The sequence below is a fragment of the Cenococcum geophilum genome (assembly GCF_001692895.1).
Source record: "Cenococcum geophilum 1.58 unplaced genomic scaffold K441scaffold_54, whole genome shotgun sequence".
Taxonomy (NCBI): domain Eukaryota; kingdom Fungi; phylum Ascomycota; class Dothideomycetes; order Gloniales; family Gloniaceae; genus Cenococcum; species Cenococcum geophilum.
In genome coordinates, this window is record NW_027137612.1 from 476,243 (window position 1) to 491,670 (window position 15,428).

At 49.9% G+C, this 15,428-nt stretch overlaps 4 protein-coding genes across 4 annotated transcripts; all 4 read right to left on the reverse strand.

Moving 5' to 3' along the window:
* Positions 1 to 64: 64 nt before the first annotated feature.
* Positions 65 to 1,893, reverse strand: K441DRAFT_734773 (uncharacterized protein; the record flags this gene model as incomplete). Its single annotated transcript, XM_067654287.1, has 3 exons — positions 65 to 721; positions 807 to 1,161; positions 1,867 to 1,893. 3 exons carry the CDS (start codon positions 1,891 to 1,893, stop codon positions 234 to 236), a joined length of 870 nt encoding a protein of 289 aa, XP_067499196.1. The 3' UTR covers positions 65 to 233.
* A 1,631-nt stretch (positions 1,894 to 3,524) lies between these two features.
* On the reverse strand, positions 3,525 to 4,301 carry K441DRAFT_583032 (uncharacterized protein; the record flags this gene model as incomplete). Its single annotated transcript, XM_067644483.1, has 1 exon — positions 3,525 to 4,301. A coding segment is annotated over one exon (777 nt), but the record flags the coding sequence as incomplete, so codon positions are not given.
* A 2,844-nt stretch (positions 4,302 to 7,145) lies between these two features.
* Positions 7,146 to 7,699, reverse strand: K441DRAFT_680944 (uncharacterized protein; the record flags this gene model as incomplete). Its single annotated transcript, XM_067651417.1, has 2 exons — positions 7,146 to 7,345; positions 7,465 to 7,699. 2 exons carry the CDS (start codon positions 7,697 to 7,699, stop codon positions 7,146 to 7,148), a joined length of 435 nt encoding a protein of 144 aa, XP_067499198.1.
* A 6,403-nt stretch (positions 7,700 to 14,102) lies between these two features.
* K441DRAFT_667316 (uncharacterized protein) lies at positions 14,103 to 15,141 on the reverse strand. Its single transcript, XM_067649814.1, has one exon. The coding sequence runs from the start codon at positions 14,716 to 14,718 to the stop codon at positions 14,512 to 14,514; it is 207 nt and encodes a 68-aa protein (XP_067499199.1). The 5' UTR covers positions 14,719 to 15,141; the 3' UTR covers positions 14,103 to 14,511.
* Positions 15,142 to 15,428: the final 287 nt, after the last annotated feature.

Here is a 15,428-nt window from a genome sequence, read left to right on the forward strand (position 1 = left end):
CTTGGATGGGACGAATGCATTTGCAGGGCGTTGGAGGTTCATGAGACGGAACTTGGGAATCATGTAGCATTACTGGGCTAAAGGCGCGGGTATAGTAGAGTAAGTACTCTTTTGGCTGTCAAGGGTTTGTATAATACAAATGTACAGGTATAGATACGTAGATCCGCCTCATATATGATACATATGCATCACCTTCCATCTTTATCCTTCTCCTTTTCACGCACCCAATCCCTCTACCCTAGCCACGCCGTAATCGCCAACACAATCCCAAAACTCCCAGCCACCACCATCCTACCACGATACCCTTGCTTTCTCTTCAACGCCTCGTCCGTGCCTAAGATCCTTACCGCGTCCTTTGTCCATACATAGCTCAAGCCCGACCACACTGTCGTCGCCGCCACGACTCCTTGTAGCCCTCTCACTGCCGTCTGCACGCCCTCCGAGCCGCCTAGTCCCTCCCTCACAATTTCCGTGAGCCCGCCGATCGCTGCAGCACCTGCTTCTGGGACTAGCAGAGGCAGGGTGAGCGTGGCACCAATGAGTCCGAGTTGCAGGAACGTGTTCAGTTTCGAGATGGTCGTCGGATGCACTTCCGCGGATGGAAGAGAGAAGTCCCAGTACCGCGCGAGTGTCTTAGGCGACGGGAGCGAGGCGTAGCGATAATAGATTGCGGCAATGGCGAGAGAGATGTCGCGGCCCAGGATCAGGGTTGCTAGAGGAACTGCAAGACATGTTAACTGTGCAGTCTAAGAGGCAAGGGTAGGCCGGCAATGGGTGGATTCGTGGATAGGTGCGGAGCGGCTTACGAGGCAGAGTGCCGTTTACGGCTAGGCACCCTACTAGTACTGTCATGAGCGTTTTGTCCGCCATCGGGTCCACCACGCTGCCCACGACGGTCTGCTGGTTCCATTTCCGCGCGATCCAGCCGTCGACAAGATCGGTGATGCCGGCGTAGGCGAAGAGTCCCACGGCCCAGGCGTGTTGGTTTTGGAGGACGAGATAGCCAATTGCGGGCGCGGCGAGAAGTCGGGAAAATGTTAGGATGTTGGGGAGAGTATAAATGTTCTCGTGAGGGAGTGCGGAGAGTTTGGAGGCAATGTTTGCACGGAGGGCCTTGGGAGATAATCGAGGGTTTGAATTGGGAGAAGATGGAAAAGTTATCTGAATATGTTAGAACTAATCGATAAGGCAAGGCATGAGCTGATTCTGGAAAACGCCAGAGGAAAACGAGTGGAGATTAAAATCAGGAACAGCCCCATGAAAGAAATATGTGGGTTTAACAATGACTCTAAAAGGAAGCAGAAGAGAAATACTCTTTGAGAGACTTTCGAAGACATGGACTATACCGACTGACTCGTAGAAGATATAAAAATAAAGAAGACTCTTCCAACAATGTTGGATCAAAACGTGAGAATGTTCCAGTCCGTCAGAATTCTTTGATTGGCTCCAATACCAGAGTTGCAGCTATATTTACAGCTAAAGGGAAACCCTCTACGAAAAGTATATTGAGAAATTTCAAGCAATGAGGATGATACCACCAACCTATAAGAATAGATGTGGAAATAACAGAAATAAAATGCCCACCTTCTTAACCTTGCTTATATCCTCATCTCGCCTCTGCTCCACCTTCTCAGCTGCGAGACGCCACAACGAAGAGGAGGAGAAGTATCTCCAAGCATTCTGGGAGACCGAATAGCACCCAGTATGTGCCACAATATATTTATTACGCGTACAACAGTCATTGCCTCGGTTCCGAACGGCAAACGATGAAGCACGTGAGGAGATGAGTGGGGAAGTACAGCAGAGTTTTTGGGACCGAGGCAGTATCCGGAGGTAAGGGCGAGAAAACAGAAGTAATTGCATGACTCCAGTGGGGAGTTTAGCCCCGGCCATGAATAGGAACTATTGGAACCGGAGTTCCATGAGTGTGTTTGGTTTGGGAGGTGCAAGGTCAGACGTCAGAGCTTTGTCGCACAAGACTACGCCGAGGTTAGGTTTGCGTGGTTTGCATCTGAAGGATATCGTCCATTATCGCAAGAGAATGAATATTGCGAAATGTTACAGGAGTCTGGTGATATGCGAAACTATAGATTAACTCTAGTCTTTCATAACCATAGCATATTTCCCCTGGCTGGGTTATAACTAAAATGCGTAATACACTCTGGAGTCAAAACACTTTAAGCAGAGATTGTAGTTATGCTCTACTGGCACGTTCTTATATATTATGAGAATCATTTTAGAATTCAGTGGGGTTTGAATTTATTTATGACATATGAAAAGCACTCTATCAACTTTTCAGTTCACGATGAAAGAAGGAGTCTGACGGCACTATCCCGCACTACCGTTGATTAGGAGTGGAATACCACTAATTAAAGCGCCATGTATCCATAGAAAAAGAAAAGCCGGCCCACTAGGATAGTGTAGTGGCATCTTCTCGGCCCTTTGATGAAGCAACCAAACAAAGAAAAATCATAAGAAAAAGCATGAGACCATAACTCAATTCGCATTGAGTATGAAAATGTCTCTAGACAAAAGTCTGAGTTAATCTGGACCCCTACTAAACGCCGTGCCATGGATGAATCGAGAAGTCTACCCCAGGGCGCCATAAAACGTATATCGTATATAGAGGGGTATCTCATTATCTTTTCGCCCCCTCGCTCAAAACACCGCCGTTGTGCAAGCGCTATAATTGTGACATGAGCATGAACTAACGCAAGACGAGTAAGTTCGAAAGTAAGTATGAGTGAGAAAAGCTCCCACCCTTAGTCAACCGTGGCTTCTGCCGGGGTATAATTGGCGTACGAAGGAGAAGGCAGATGGGCCGGTTAGGCAGAAAAAGCAAAAGCACCTAATAATGCTGTCTTTAAAGAAAACGTGCGCCATCGTCCCATGCCCGCAATGCTACCATATTTAATGCATCTACCGTTGCAACGCCGACTCTACAGGCAGAAATTTCAATAGTAGGTAGTAGTCGCCCATGGCTGAAAATGTTCTCCGCTGGAGACCTGCTGAGAATTTGGGGAGTACTCATTGCCGTCTGCCAATTGTTGAGTGCCGTTGGATTGGTGATGTTCTTCAGCTGAGTATAACGCCGGATCGAAGGTTGGAGGTGATAAAGGCTCGTCGACAGCGGAGGCTAGGTTGCTGAGCTCAAGTGCTCTACTCACATTTGGGTTGTTATACCATTCGTTATTAAGTGACAAAGACGTTGCATGGCTCGAAGGAATCCCATGGTTGGAGACTACTGGTTGCGGGAATGAGTCGTAACGGAAGACGGGGTTGCATGCGTTTTCAGTAGGGTGGGCTTGGGTGTGAAGTGGCGCAAGTGCTGGTGTTGGTGCGATTGTGATATGTGTCGTCAATGTCGGGTACTGCTGCTGAGAGACGAAAGCAGGCTCAAAGACGCTGTCACGTGGTCCATGACCAAAGTGATATGGTGTACTGGCAGGATGGTTTACAGGGTGCACCCACATCCCTGCAGGATGAGGGTGAGGATGAGGATGATAAGCAGCCGGCTGCATTTGGTGGTAAGGCATATACGGGTCCGCCTCATCGTGGAGACCAGCTCGGAAGTTTTGATCACTGTAGAGTTCTGGGCGGATAGCTAAAGTTCTCAAGGTAATATCGTACATCGGTCGAGTTAAGCTGTCGCCGACAACATCTTCCAGAGAATAATAGGATATAATATGATGGGTTGCGCCCTTGTACTTGACGCTCATGGTCTTCTTGACCAGTCCTCCTTCTTTGAACCCGTACGAGTCGACCAAGGAACCCAGGAGTCGGCGCTGTTCGTCAGCACTCAACGATGCAGCAAAGTTAGTTGATTGAACCGCCGGTCGCTCTGCATTAGGTACAACAGTTGCACTTGAGTCGACAGGCGGGGATGGTTTAGCTTCAGTCTTAACAGAAGTCTCGGTTGGATCGTATCCGTCTTCGGCGTTACGCTTCCGCTTGACGGCCCTCTTCTTTTCACCTGGTGGGAATGGCTTTTCCAGCTCGCGGTAAACAAGGAAGTTGCCCATTATGCGGCTTGGACTCCACGTCAGACCGTCCGTCCAGCGCTTGATGCCGGAAGCGTTTTCCTCATAGACGAAAATGGAACCGCTCTTGATCTGCTCCCCTCTCTCCTTATCGTGAGGGCGGCGGGGCACATGGCTAAGCTTTCCTGATAGACAAGCTTCGATGATCAGAAGTGAATCTTGAGTGGAATGAATAACGCCGTTCCATGTTGGGGCGAACTCAGCTTCGGCGTTGTGATGTTGACTGCGGCCCGTCGGCACAGAAGTTGTGGCAGACGGCATCGAAGATCGGGCTCGAACAGGCAGCGAAGGCCTAGAAGCCGAAGAGTTCTGTCCAGACTCCGTACGGTCGAGGAGAGGAATGCTCGTGGATGAATAGGAACGCGGAATCGGTTCATGCGCGGAAGAATCGAACTGAGAATGCGCGCTATGACGCGAGAATGATGCCGACGGTGGATGAGGAACTGGTGCAACGCCTGGATAGCTTTGCGAAAGACTCATGCTGATTTCCAGACCTCACAGGTGAGAGGCGCACAGTATTGGAAGATAGGCAGTGGAAGATTTGAAAGGTTGAGTATGCGGCAGCTAGCGGGAAGAGAGGAGATTTAAAGCCAAAAGGACGTCAGAGCGTGAAAAACCTTTGGGGTGCAACGAGAGCGCAGAAGTAAAAATGGGGTTAGCTCCTCCACCACCCACGGCTGCAACGAGAGTAAAATGGTCGAAGACTGGTCGGCTGAGTACCTGAAAGGTCAGAGCGACAGGTCAGAGCGACAAGCGCACTACGGCACCGAGCAAAGCTGCGCACATGTGATCGGCGTATTGCTAAAGTTCTGGCGGGCGAAAAAAAGTTAGCTGAGGGGGTTGCCAATGCGGAGAGGGTTTTGAGGGTTCAACGCAATGGATCCAATGGATCCAATGAATGCAATGAAATGAAAAGGTTTCTTTGGGGAGCGGGCATGAATGAGGCGGTGCGAGCTTACTCTTACCTCCGCTTCCAACCCTGGTACTCAACCTCCCCGCAACGTTCGCTGTTGGCACAAAAGAATGACGCTGGGCGGATGCAGGCTCTGGTTGAAGATGGCCGTTGAAGATGTCGTGAGGGAGACAGCGGGGGCGGGCCGGACTTTTGGCGGCTCGTTCGCAGATCTCCAGAGGAACGGGCACCAGGTCAGGGCACGAAAGGTTGGCCCCGAACGCGTAAGGCGCTGGCCGTGAGCTAACTTCGCCCGGGAAGCTGTCACTCTGCTGGGCGACCTGCAGCGAGAGAAGGAGCGAGAGAGGGACCTTGAGGCTGGCTTAAAGGCTTTGTTGGGAGAGCCCAATGGGCGAGGAGAGTGTTAGGTAGTCGTCCTGGAGCACGCTTGGCGGCCCGCAGCGAAACACGCAGCGTTAATGGGACCTGACGTTGAGGCTATGGGACGAATGGGTGGTCGAAGGTCTGCTTTGCTCGTGGAGCGCAGGACCGGGTGAAGGGACGTTTTCATTCAAAACAGACGTCTTGCAGCCAGTGACAGGACGAGGTACAAGGTACAAGGCAAGGGCCGGTAGCTCTCCGAGCATCAAATAACAAGCAGTAATTGCGATGCAGGCTGTTGGCTGTTGGCCGTTTTGCAGAGGGGCCAGGAACTAGAAAAGGGCAAGCAACGGTCTCGGACAGGTGGTGGGCATCAGGGCAGCATCGAGGTGGACGCAGGCATTTGCCTTTACCCACGGGCAGCAGCACTATCGATATGGCTGCTTTGCGCAGGCTTTTTGCGGGCTTGACGGGCTTGAGGGCTTGATGCTGGCGGCGTCGCCCGTTTTTGGTGCCAAACCTCCTTGAAATCTGAGGGCAAGTGCAGACATCTCAAAACTTAGGCCTCGGCCAAACCTTTCCGGCTGTAGCGTCAAGATCGCCCCTGCTGCTATGCCTCAAGCAGCTTTGGATCAGAGTCGCCAAACCCCCAACACTCTGGCCCTGCTTCCCTTTGACGCACAAGGCAGAGGAGCAGCTCTCCGCACCGCCCAAGCCATTGCCGCCATCACAGCCATTTGCAGCCAAATTCCCACCAGCAACTCCCTCCCAGCACACTGCTACTATTCTCGTCCTCACCAACAGGCAACAGCAGCATCAGCAGCATCAGCAGCATCAGCAGCATTGGCGATATTGGTGACGGTGGCAAATGCTGCACGACAGACGAGCAGCAGCAGTACTCTGCGGGTGCCGGGGAGCCTGGGGCGGCAAACTACTGCTGAATGGTTGAGTCGTGAGTAGTGAGCAACCTAGCACACAACGGCGAGCCTCAGTGGCCGGTGCTGGGCCGGCAGACTGGCAGGTTGGCAGGCTGGCTGTGGCAGCCCGAGGCCGGATCGAGAGAGTAGAGAGCTTGCAAAAAATGTGGAGTAAAAAGCCAAGCTGCAGCACAGGGATGCTAGGTAGGTAGGGCCAAACGTCAAAACACCCCCCTGGCCGCGCACCAAGCCCGCCATGGGAAAAAGCCCTCTCCCAAAATCGCGGGCGCGCCACGACCCACGGCCTGTTTGACGCTGCCGATTCAAAACGATTCAGTCGTTTCCCCATCGCCACCACTCCATTGTCTGACAGGACGCCTTGACCGGCGTGAGTGCAATCCGATGCCGCAGGTGGGGATGGCTGCGGGTCACAAGCATCGAGCTCGAGCATCGCAGCCTCTGACAGGCCAGGGTGCTTTGCGTCGATGTTGATTCTAGTCACTTATCTAATATCGCGGAGGCGGAAAATGCACCATGTTTCACACCCCGCCATCTCTCCCAAGGACCCCTAGGGCAAATCCTCATCTGCCCTCCTCTGCCCTCCCCCCTAGACTTCGTTGCTCCCTTTCCGAATGTGCCGTGGTGAGCTGCTTGACCGCTGCCAGCCCGTCTCATCGGCAACCAAGCAGCTATTAGGACTCCGGTACCCGCCGTTTTGTGTCTGTCCCGCTGCTGCTTGTTCCTGCTACCGCTCTTTACTCGCGCAACGAGCTGGATTGCAGACGCTGCATGTAAGACATGGTATCCATGTCCACCTCGTCGCGACATGGCTCGGCAACGTCCAAGTCCTCTCGACGGGCACATCGTCAGATGGAAGCACCGCCGGCTGTCATTGACGTTCTTCCGCGAGCTCGTTCACTGGCAATTCTCTCCGTCGGCTAAGGAATCATTCTGGAATCTGCAAGTCGGCTGAGATGCCCCCGGTAAGTGCCATATGGGACCACCAGGGAAGCCGACGACGCGAAAAGCCGCAGGCACTCTGCTCCAACCAAGTGGCGTCCATTGCGCCCGCTGCATGGCAGCCTTGCGCATAGGGGTTTCATAATCGCCTGGCACTGCTTGTCCTATAGCGTGCGGGCTCCCCATTGACTCGAGACTCGTATTGCGTGCCAGGACTTTTCTCCAACCTCTGAAAAGAAAAACCACCGTGATCAATTGATGATTGCAGTATTACCATCGTCACCATGCATGCCTCTCATGTTAGTCTCAGAACGCAACTTCTTGCCCTGGCATGTGCATTCCGCTGCCGGAGCCGAAGCCAAGGGACTACCGAAGCATCGGGGGTGTTTTGTTGATATTTGAAGTGCATCTGCAGGACTGAGTTCCTCCCATTTTCCGGACCTTGCAAAATGTGTGCCTGCTGCAGTGGGTAAAGCTGACCCGCACGGCGCAAAAGAACGCAACATCATATTGGTCCGTGCAGAGGTCGTTGAAAGTTCTTGCTAATGGCGTTAGGTAGGGGGCGCCTTCGTGCATCTTGGGACTTGAAACTAGTCGCGGAAAAGACACATGGTCGCTCAGCTGTCTGTATGTAGGCGCACAGGCAACTCGACCCGGCCTTTTTACATACTCGGGATTGCAAAGCGCTCTTTATCGGCTGATATCAGCAGTGGTGTGAGAGGAGCAGACACGGCTGATCCACGATACTTTGCGAAACCCACCACACCCATTACTCGCCTCAAACCGGAGGCCGAAACATGTAGTAAAAGCAGTGACGAGTGCTAGCTACTGTTGCCGTGTTCGATCGAGCGCATGCCGCTGACAGAGCCCTTCATTTTCCGTGCGCCTCGCAGAAGGACGCGTCGTCGGTCTGTTCAGCCACAGTCCTGACGCATTGAGTCCAGATAAACTTCTCCTTGGGGCTTCAGGAACCACAGACTCGGATTCTTCTCTAGCTGCCGTTGTGAAAGTTTATCGCAAGCCGGGCCAGGCACAAAAACTCAAAGTCGGACGCCGACGCCATGTGGGTACCTCGCTCCGTAGGTACCAAAGAGTAGACTCTCCACCAAGAACCTTAAACCGAACGACACGTTTCGTCATGAGCAATGGGAGCACCTTGATGTCCATCGCGCAGCATATAAACGGACTGGTTGAGTACCACTTCCACGGTTTGTTCACGTGTGTTGACTATGACCCCCTCTGCTTGTGCAAAGACGTGGTTCCCATCCGCTCTCTCCGTTCCATTCCAGAAAGCACAGGTACCTATTTGGCTAAGTGATGATGGATTCCTTTTTTTGGGAAACCCAGCACAATCAAAACCAGCACTCATGACCTCGAAGCACATGCAGAATGTGATACGCATAGTTCCTCCGACATGGTCCTAAACTTAGGTCGTCCTTGGCTTCTCATCACCCCAAATCGAGATCGTTGTTGAGACTTGTCGGGTGGCCAGCTAACAAACTTCTTCACCAGTGCCGCTACTAATTAACGCCGGTAGCGATCAGTCCAGTTGTGCTTTTGCCAATCGTCTACTTCGAGACTCAACAGAAGAACTCCGATTTTCCCAATCGCTCCGCATCGCTCATATCAAAAGTCGCCAGCAATGGAAGATAAAACAAACCTCCCTTGTTACGAGACACCGTTCACTGAACATCCTTGAACGACTATACTGAAGTGTCTTACAGCATTGAGATGCCTCAACCAAATTTGTGACACGAGCAGAATTATCAGTCTCTCGATCCAAAAATACTCTACTTTGCAGGTTAACCTTTTTATCCTGTCGTCAAGTTTTCGCGCCAGTTCCGTAGAAAGACGCCGTCTTCCAACCGCAGATTTCCCCGCGCGTTACGTTCTGCAATTTTATCCAGTCAACTTCGAGTCATAGAATGCTTCAAATACAATCCGGCTTCGTCGTGGAGTTGAAACGGGAGGCTTGGTCTGGCGGATCAACTTCCGGTCCCGAATTGGGAATTTTCCAACAACACCTCCAACCTCCAACTCCAAACCCAACGATGGATGCACGATAGTTCCATCTCCAGAAACACGAGGCTTCTAGGACAAGGCTTAGCACTCATCCTTGCTGCGCATCCGTCCATGATGTTCCACTCTTCCAGCAGTCCGTTACCTCAGCAGGCTCAGACTTACCTGATTCCGTTGGTGCGAATTTTCAATCGGTCCGCAAGCTGACTAATCACATTCGTGGTACACCACCGGAATCACGTCTGAGTCAAACGCGTCGGCCTGTTTTTGTAAGAGTACATATAGTGGATCCCGCCACGGTCGCGATAGTACTGCTGTCTTTTTGGCCATTTGGCGACGTGGAGACGGGACACGTTACAGTATTATGATTGTCCCTATATAAATCAATAAACTACTCCACAACCACGGCCCAAAAAGCTTCTAAAGTTCATCAATTATATAACAGAATCTAGGCTTTTAGAATATATCATTTTTATTATTATTATTATTATTCATTCATTGCCTAACGTCCGATTCGGATCCCTGTCGGGCCCACGCGGACTACACCTTATATACGTGTGGGGAGAAAACTCTATGAGAAAACCCCTACTCTATCTCTCCACCTTTAGGCCCCGCCTGCGTGGCGCCTGTGAGTCGCCTGCAAGTCGCCTGTGGTCCTCTACAAGGGGGTAACACGAATTGCTCAGACCCCCCCCCTGCTAGTATGGTGCACAAAATAACCTAGCCCTGCTATATTACTTGGGGCTCGCTTATTTTCCTCTCCATACTAGCAGGGGGGCGTCTGAGGCATTGATGTTACCCCCTTGTATATCCTTACTTTCGATCTCCCTGGTAACCACTGCTGCCGTAGTGAGCCTACGGACGCGCTAGTATCCTAAACTTTGCTCTCCTACTGTAGAGCCTCTAGGGGGTACCTGTCCACCCCCTTACGCCCACGTTATATAAAACCCGCATAAATCTATAATAGGTACCTTAAGGTATCTACTAGAGCCTTGCGGATATATAGCACCCGCGTTATCCCTTTGTGTGGCAAGTTTTCATGGACTTTTCGTATATGCACGCCTCATAAGCCAATCTAGCGGCTCTATACCGTATAGAGCTTGGTATTGAAGCCCCTGGTCAGTGCGGTTGCCCGGCAGTAAGGTTGCTGGCGCCTCATTGACGTTTTTAACGCTTGGATATTGCGGTAAACGGCAGCAACGTGGCCAGGAAGCCTATCATAATATTTAGTATAGTTAATTAAAAAGCTTCACCGTCTATTTAATTATTTAATTATTAGTAAATATCGTCCTTACACCGCCTAAAAAAGTCGTATATCTTCGGCTCTAAAGCCCCAAGGCTGTTAATGAGGAAGGGTAGAAACCTATAATCATAACGTCATATATCACGACTTTTTGCCTAACTTCCTTAAAATAGATATATATATGTGTGCTTTTAGCGGTGGTCTTCTGCAGGATTTTATCGCATCGCAATAATATTGACGCGTTTTAGTGAGCTTGCTAATAAAATCACGCTAGCTAGGGTCTGCAGCATGCTAACCTAGGCAGGAGTCCTAAAGCACATAATACGAAAAGTCTCTTCTGCAACATAAAGGGATGTTGTATAAATACCCCCCGAAACCTTATTACGCGTTAGTTACTAATAGGTAGATAGCTATATATAGCTGTGAGGCGCATGCGACTCTCATGCGACTCTCATGCGACTCGCATGCGGGCCACGTGACCCGGGAAACCTCTTCCACACCTCGCACCGAGAAGCCCCTTTTCCTCAAGGATTCGTCTCGTAGTTCTTCGGAACCTATTAATATACCTTATTGTTCCATCAATTAGACCCCCTGTCTACCTCGTGCCTCACAGTTACTATGTCATGGATATTTAGATAGACCCGTGATATACCACTATCGAAAACCGGAGAAGCAGGAAGTCAAATAAGCTACTAGAACATCTATTACCAAGTTAGGTAACGGATACTTAAAATCAAAGAATTTATAGAACGGAGCGGGAGTGACGGCTATGGGCCTTTAAGAACAACTTCTTATGCTTCGGATGGCGGTTGTGTGGGCATGTTGACTNGTGTTGTGTTTGTAATGTCGGCGCTTTCTACTTGACATCGTGGAGGCGTACGGAGTAGATATACTCATCAATCATAGAGCTGGTTCTGCGGATTAAAATAACAGTACTTTCAAGATAATAGCAGTTGTGGGGGTGTAGATTAATTTCGTTAAAAAGTGTAACTTCTCTATATACAAAATAGGTTGCTCCGCTTAACAATTCGTTCAAAAGTCGTAGAATCAACCCTCCACCTAAAATGGTTAGCAATATCTGCTTGCGGATGTACTTTATCCGCCAATTGATTCTAACTAACGTGTTTTATCAGTCATGGTAATATCAGTCATCCAGTAGCCCCAAACCACCAAAAAGTGGAAAAACTGCACCTTGGTATTTCGACAACGGCTTAATAATAAATTCCAAAATTAGCCTTTTATACATATTTTAATCCTCCTATTAGATTTAAAAAAATCTATTAAGTAGCTCTAAAAATATCGCAATTTAGCTTAAAATTGGGGGCTAAAACCCAATATTTTAATAATGGCCAGGCTTATTATACTAGAACTTTATTAAAAGTCTTAATATAGGTATAAAAAGGCTAATTATAAAATTTTGGAATTAATTATTAAGCCGTTGTTAAGATATCAAGGTGCAGTTTTCTACTTTTTGGTGGTTTTTGGGGCTACTGGATGACTGATAAAACACGTTATGCGCTGAGCTTTCTGAGGTAAGCGTCTGAGATTGCTGAGATAAAGCGGTCAGCGTTCCCCACGCTAACGCACCCCACGGAGTCGTTGAAATAACGGGACGATCCAGAGGAACACCACGCCACAATACCCACCTCGTGCTGCCACTTCCCTCGAAGCAACGCCGTCAATCACCTTTTTGATCGGCTGCATTTCCTCCTACGCTTATCCCTTCGGCTGGTAAAATGGGTCCTACGGTTATCCATAAGTACCGGCCAATAGAATCAATGAGATCAAGCCTCCGTGATCATACGCGTACTTTTAATTCTGGCGTTCGCGCACGGTCCAATTCTCGTAGAACCCTACCAGCCGAAGGGATAGGCCAAAGGAGAAAAAACGATCGGATGCCATAACCGTGCCGCCCGCACGCATCCTGGAAAGGGCCGACCCGTGTGAGACGCGATGTCTGCTTTCTTCGCTTCTGACGTCGCATGCGAAAGTTAAAATGGCCTGCTGCCTGTCTCAGCCCCATCATAGGTGCTGCCCTTGTATCAGGCCATTGCCTTATTCCAACATCTTCATATGTTGCCTCGGGTTACCAGAATAGTATCTAACCTGTAGTCTAACCTGTCGTCAGTCGCTATTGCAAATCATCGCATCACGCGCCTTGCTTTTTGTCACGATTTTTACCAGCTTGTTCCCTTCACTTCTGAGCTGACTCGAAGTGAAATCATTTGATGCAAGGGTTAGGAGAAGATGAAAACAGAGCACGCTTTCGGCCCAGTGAACGCCCTTGACCTGGAGAACGCATCGAATGCACTCCACGATATTGCTCAACCGGGCGTTTGTTCACCATGTTGTCCGGGATGTCCTGCTTAACACAAGTCCACCATGACGTCTGTGAAAGCCGCGGCGTGGGGTGCGCCAATCCAAACATTGCACGCCCCGAACCCCGATTTGCTTACGGAGGATTTCTCTTGCACGAGGTAGAGCAGCTGTGGTCCTGATTCAGTTGCGGAGATTCTTGGTCTTGTAGTGAGAAACTGTGCGAATCTAGGTTATAGCATTCTCGGATCATAGTTCTTCGGGACTTAAAAGTGCCCGACATGCCGTAGGATTGAGGCTCTTGCCAAGGAGTACGACACAGGCCTTCTCCACATTTCTCTGCGCTGGGACCTCTGACTTCATGCCTACCTCCCCACCTTGTTTTATGATGTCCCTATCTAATTGTCTTGAAAACCATAGTGAAATTAAACCTGCTTCAATGGCGTGAAAATCCCAAGACGCTAGACCAGTTGGATAATAAGATTTTCCAAAAACAAAAGATGAATAAATTCTCCGAGATTAGAAGATGACATACCGTTCGAAAACCCATTATCTAATTGTCTCATCGATACTCTGCCGCACCTCACCATGTACCGTCTATGCCGAATCCAAGAAAGCCGAAAGCCATCACGGCACTTACGTACAATTACTATCTTACAGCATTGGCTAGGATGCGAGAATCATCTCGCCGAACCCGGCGAGCTGATTGACATCTAACTGCCCGAACGGTTTCCGCACCTAGCCTACAAACGCTGCCACACCAGCAAGTAATCGAGTGACATCGGATTGCAGTTTGTCTACGGAAATTACTACTCTCCGAAGGAGTTCCTATCCCTATTTCCCCTCAAAACTAGATGATCTCCCCAGATCTACGCACCTCCACAAGCCACTGAGAATCGCTCGACGACGCTGTGGTGCTCAATTCCCGCAGCAGCCGTGGGAAATTGTGCCAGCCCCTTCCCAGATTTATCGCGCCGCCAGAATCCCATTGATTTCAGCAACTTCGGTGATTTCAGTGCTCTCAGTGACCCTGCAGATCCCACACGAACATCTTCTTATTTTGACAACAAAGCCAAGCGCACGTTCCGGCACAGAAAAGATCTCGCAGGCTCGTCTCCCGAGTCCATTTGACTAATACCTCCTCTCTGCCGTGTCTAGAGCGCTATGGAAAATACTGGTTTGTCAGGTTTCAGCTTACACAAGACCCTGGTTGTAGTTGACTCAGGCGTCATCTTATGCTTTTTCTTCGTCCGAAAGGCTAGGAGGTGGGTTATGAGGAAACAGTGTCTCCATCGCAAGTCATGGCAGGAGTGATGGGTAATTCAAGTTGTAAAGGGGTAGTTAAATATAGCACAGGCAATCCGACCTACAATCCACCACAAACTTTTTCACCCCATAGATTGAGTCTGTGTTCCCTCCAATACGAATATGTGTTAAAGCAACAAAAGGGTCGCAGATAGACAACAGGAATATAATTTAGTAGCCCACAACCTATAAAATTCTGTTTCCTCTAACCTCGAGCTGTTGGCATCGCGCATGTACACTTATGTTCGTTTTGGAATGGCAATACGAGTTGCTTACATAGACGGGCACAAAACAAACCTGGCCTCAGTCAACCACGCTGAATACACTCACAAGCTTTCCTCGAGAACGAAGAGAATCCCTCAAGGCCATCAGAGCCCCCGGAATTGTTCGATCGCAAGCGTGTCCCAGAAGCCATCGATAAAGATATCCATGCAAAGCCTAACGACCGTCTGAAGTACCACTGAACCGCACATGGCCCAGGGTTTCTGTAGTCCTCTTAAGCACCCGAGTCAGTCCACGAATGCATACCCAAGCCACCAAAATCAGTGCACACCCTCCCAGCACATAGAGAGAACCGCCGTCGAGAATAGGGCCAGTGACAAGAACCAGCAAGCACTGTGGAAATGCATCTGAAGGTGCCTCCATCTAGCCTGGGTGTGTCCGGAAACACGTGGAGGCACAATAGCAGAGCATGCTGCGTCCATTGTAGCTGGGATTGGCCGCACGGTCCAATATTGCTAGATGGTATTGCTTAACGATATGGAGTGGTGCGAGCAATGTCCATAGCTGCAAAGCTAGACCTCCCCCTTTGGCTCAGCCGCTTAGGTGGGCAATATAAAATCTGTCTCTGTTAATTGGACCTTCTGGATTCCTAGGGAGGTGCATAGTTCTAGTAGGAAACATGTCATTTGCAAATAGGAAAAGTTGGAGATGGAATGAGAGAGCTGAGGACCGGAGTAAAAGCTAGGGAACGGGATATGGAGCTTGTGGTAACCATCGCTCTGAAGTACTCAGAGTGTCAGGTTAAACCTCGAATCCACTCTACTCACCCACTCTTGCCGACTCACCCTCACTCTCTCACTTTCTCACACACCCTCACACACCCTCGTTCTCTCGCACGCTCTCTCGCTCTCGCTCTCACCCTCGACTCGCAGAACAAGTCATGACCGACGAGGACGATGAAGTGGAGAAGACGGAGGTCCCGGGACGAGTTCGGTTGTCCTAAAAGAATCCATCTCATACATGCTCACATATCAAACCCTAGGTAGACTCTCGCAGACGGCCTCCCAAGCCAGATTTTTCATTCAATTCCATACCCACCCAATCGACTCAACGTCGAAAACCCCCTCATATAC